General features: G+C 53.7%; 1 protein-coding gene across 2 annotated transcripts in view; it reads right to left on the bottom strand.

Moving 5' to 3' along the window:
* Positions 1-3,571, bottom strand: part of Stxbp2 (syntaxin binding protein 2) — an 11,231-nt gene extending 7,660 nt beyond the window's left edge. For both annotated transcript variants that reach the window (XM_021218932.2, XM_021218931.2), the window contains exons 1-7: positions 3,500-3,571; positions 2,419-2,468; positions 2,124-2,205; positions 1,370-1,446; positions 788-866; positions 588-691; positions 122-270 (exon numbers count right to left, since the gene is read on the bottom strand). In XM_021218932.2, coding sequence (XP_021074591.1) covers positions 122-270; positions 588-691; positions 788-866; positions 1,370-1,446; positions 2,124-2,205; positions 2,419-2,468; positions 3,500-3,536 — 578 coding nt within the window. In that variant the 5' untranslated portion in view covers positions 3,537-3,571. The remainder of the gene's footprint in view (positions 1-121; positions 271-587; positions 692-787; positions 867-1,369; positions 1,447-2,123; positions 2,206-2,418; positions 2,469-3,499) is intronic.
* Positions 3,572-3,993: the final 422 nt, after the last annotated feature.

Below are 3,993 nucleotides of genomic sequence, written 5' to 3'. Positions count from 1 at the left end.
ACACACACACACACACACACACACACACGAACACGTGCATACACATAGGGGGAAAAGTGGACACAGAATGAGAGTGAAGGTAAAAGGTGGCACTGGGGTAGGGGCGGGGATTGGTCCCCACTTGCGGTAGCGGATGGATGGGTATTCCTGAAGAGTGGCACACAGTGTGGCTATCTGCTGGGCCAGCGCATCGAGCTGCCGCCCCCGCTCCCCTGCTCGGAATGGGCAGTAAAGGTTGTAGGTGCTGTGCGGGGCATCCAGAGAGAACACCTGGGAAGGACCGAAGTGTCACCGTCCCCAACCTCCCGCTGCTGTCCCGGCATTCCCTGGGGGGTCTTCGATATCCTCTGGGACCCAGCCGATGCTGAGAGNNAANAGAGNTAGCTCCTCGTTCCTCTCCACCTTGGGGAACTGACAATTCTGCCCCATACTCCATGCTGCCTGCTGGGAATGTGCACAGGGCTAGGGCCCCAGGAAAGGGCCTGTGAACTGACCACGCCCTGTTGCTCTTCTGTCTGTTCCGGAGGGAGCTTGGACACTCGGTCATGGACAGCCCACCCCTTCCCCACCACAAGCTGGGGCTGTACCTGGGCCTCATAGGGGAGGAAGGCAAGGTGGATCTCTTTCANTGTCTTCACCACCTTCGCCAGTCGAGAGCGNCCCAGTTCACTGAACAAGGGCTCAGGGCATGCTAGGTTGGCAGGGAGAGACCGTCAGACCAATGTTCTGTCACCAAACGCCCCACCTCAGCACAGCAACCTANACCACCCTGGTTCGCCTCACTCACTGTCAGTGAAGAAGATATGGGCTGCTTTGTAGGTGAAGGTTGGTGTCCCCTGGAAGTCCGCGATCAGGGCCTGAACCGACTGGGGAGGGGAGATCACTGTTGGAGTCAGACTCTGCACCCCAGATCTATCTTCTGCAAGGGACCTCCAGCTGATGTTCATTTCCCCACTATGTGCGACTGTCAATTGTTGAGGCGGGACTCACATACACACATACATGAACACGTGCACACATTCTGTACACTCATGCTTATGCATACACATGCCTGAATTCTCATATATGCACACATATACACCCACAAATTCTGGCATGTACATACACATGTATGCATAAATACCTATGTCCTGATGTGCATACACTGATGTGTGCACGCATGCATACATGCATCCTGGCATGCATCTGCACAATTCTGATATATACATATATACATTGGCATTTGCATACACATACACATGTATGGTGACATGTGTGCATGTATGCATTGTGTGTGCNCACATACATTATGCACATTCAGATACTACTGACAGTATACCATTTAAGCACACACAACCCCACGCACACAGAGGCTCACTATTATAGGTACCTTCTCTGTGGGACTCAGCAAGTAAATTGCCTCCAAGCTGGGAATGGGTTCTCTCCGTTTGTTGATATCTTCCACAACTAAAAGCAACAGATGAAGATACACAAATGGGTGACATGGAGGAGACAGGGNAGTCTCAGGTNTGGGGAACTGGACCCATGGTGGTGGTGTTTTAAAGGCTGGTTCTTAAATAGAAATGTATACCTAAGGTTCCCCCACTTAAAGAGCTACAGTCAAGGTTCTGCACATTTGGAGTACCACAGCCACACTTTTGGTGTCTATACACTCTTGAGAACCCAGAGTCCACCCAAGCTTCTTACAGAGACACCTTATAGGGGCTGCACAGTCACTGTTTTATTAGCATGAGTAGCCCAGGCTAACTTTGAACTCATGAGCTGATTAACTTTAAACTTGTGATACTCCGCCTCCACCTCCTGAGGGCTGAAATTACAGGCATTTGCTACTATGACCATTTTATATGGAGCTAGAAACTGAACTCGGGGATTTGTTCGTGTTAGGCAATCACTCTGCCAAAGGCGCCATATTCTCTGCTCAGGAGGTTGAGTTGGTTACAGTCAGTGAGGCTGACTCTTCAGGGATTGTAATCAGGAAATCCTACATGGAGGGAACCCTATAAACTTCCTCCGGGCTATGTAGGGAGAACTATATACTGAACCGGTCTGAAGGGATCTCACACTCAAGGGATACATCCAGACGTCCCACATTCAAGGGGTCCACCTCAGATTCATCCACTCACTGGTGATGCCCTCCGCCAGGATGTCTGACATTTTACAACAGGATGACAAGATTCGCATGCTCGGGTGATCCATGATGAGGACCTGACCAGACGGATGGATACAGACACAAGGAGAAGTGAGCCGTGCAAAAATGTCTGTAGCTGGTCCCAGGAGAATCAGAGGCAGTGGGGCATCCATCTACCCAAACCCACCCCTGTGGATTGACATCTTATTCAAGGAATTCTGGAGGCGACTCTCACAGTCCGGGGTAAAAGGCTGCCCCTGGGTCTCCGGGCACTCTGCCTCAGTCCCTACCTTCCACTCGCCATCCTTCTTAACGCTCCGGATGACTCCACTTAAAATCTCTACAGGGAGGAGAGAAGGGGGAGAGGGCTTGGGACGCTTGTCCTCTAGGCTGGACCCCAACCTGGATCCTGAGTTGAAGCTGGCATTAACCCAGTTTACAGTTGGTCAAATTCAAGTGCTCTGAGGTCAGATAACTTAGCTAAGCACCCTCGTGTCTACAAGGTACAATGCTCAGAGGTCGGGTACGTATTAGAGAATTGAGTGAATGGGAGTGAGGGCTTCCTGGTGTCCCTTAGACTAGATTGCTTGGCTCCCAGATCTGAGGGTTCCTATCAACCTCTAAGCCTGCTTCCCACTAACCCTTGTGTTATGGTACGGGAGGTTTCTTTTTAACACCAGGGTCCTGGACCGTTCCACAAAAAACCTGTTCTGTACAAAGGAAGGAGTAGGGGAAAGAGGAAAAAAAGGTGGCCTTGCCCGGAGCCTGGCCAGTGCACCAGAGTGTCAGTCCACTGTTATCAGGACGGAAGGGAAGAAGTGGCTGAGGCCGGAACTACTAGAGGTGGGGGAGGGGCATCCTCAAGCCCTCTTCTCCCCACCAAGAACTTGAGCTTGCAAGGAGAAGTCAAGCCTTCCAAGGAGCTCCTAGGCATGATGCGAATGAGCAGGTGTCCCCTTCATCACCCCCATGGGGCANGTGCACACCACCTGGGTGCTCATACATTACGTGGGGTCGTTGACCAGGGCACTGTAGGACCCCTGAGTCCAGCCCCTGAACGCTCAGGGTTCAGACACTCGTCAGCCTGTAGCGGAGGCAGGCCCAAAGGTCTAGACGCGAAACTCTGCCTCCCTCTCCTCGCTTGTCTGAGTCCTCCCCATCCCAACTTTGTTCTGCCAGCTGCAACTGAGGGACAGGCAGTCAAGCTGGGCCCAAGACCCCGCCCGTCCCCTCAGGAGTCAGGTGCTCTCCCCACCGTCAGGATCCCGGGATCCCGGAATCCGTGCACCTCACCTCTCCCGAGGTCCCCAGATCCCCCCCCCAAGGGACAGCCGAGAGGACACCAGAGCCCCGCCGCGGNGTGACACTCACTTTCCCCTACCACCGCCTTCAGCCCCAAGGGCGCCATCTTCCCCCAAGGAGTAGCGCGGCTTCCGGGTCGGTCCCAAGGTGGGGGCGTGGCTCCGCGCGTCATCCACGTGGGCCCCACCCCGTGGGCTCGGGCCACGCCCTCTGCGCACCTGGCCCCGCCTCCCGGTCATCTGTTCTCTCTCTACCTCTAGGGANCTGGGTCTCGGCAGCACCACTTAACTTACCTCCACTTCAGGGGAAGGCACGATGACAGGGACTCGAATGGACGATCGNCAGTTTGTGTGTGCGCCCTCAAGGAATCCTTCATGGGCGTCTTAAGCATTCCCTTGCTCACACACATTGCGATCAGTTTGCTTAGCGCGCTGGCAGGGCGGTAAAAATACTCATCTCGCCCCCGGGTACAAACAAATACCACCCTGTCCAGAAATTCTTCCTTCTGTGATATAGTGTGCCCACTCAAAGGACAGCGGGACTTTCTAAATCTGGGACTGCAC

Source organism: Mus pahari, chromosome 19 (assembly GCF_900095145.1).
Source record: "Mus pahari chromosome 19, PAHARI_EIJ_v1.1, whole genome shotgun sequence".
Lineage (NCBI taxonomy): Eukaryota > Metazoa > Chordata > Mammalia > Rodentia > Muridae > Mus > Mus pahari.
The sequence above is the reverse complement of the archived record's forward strand: the minus strand, read 5'-3'. Positions and strand labels throughout refer to the sequence as shown.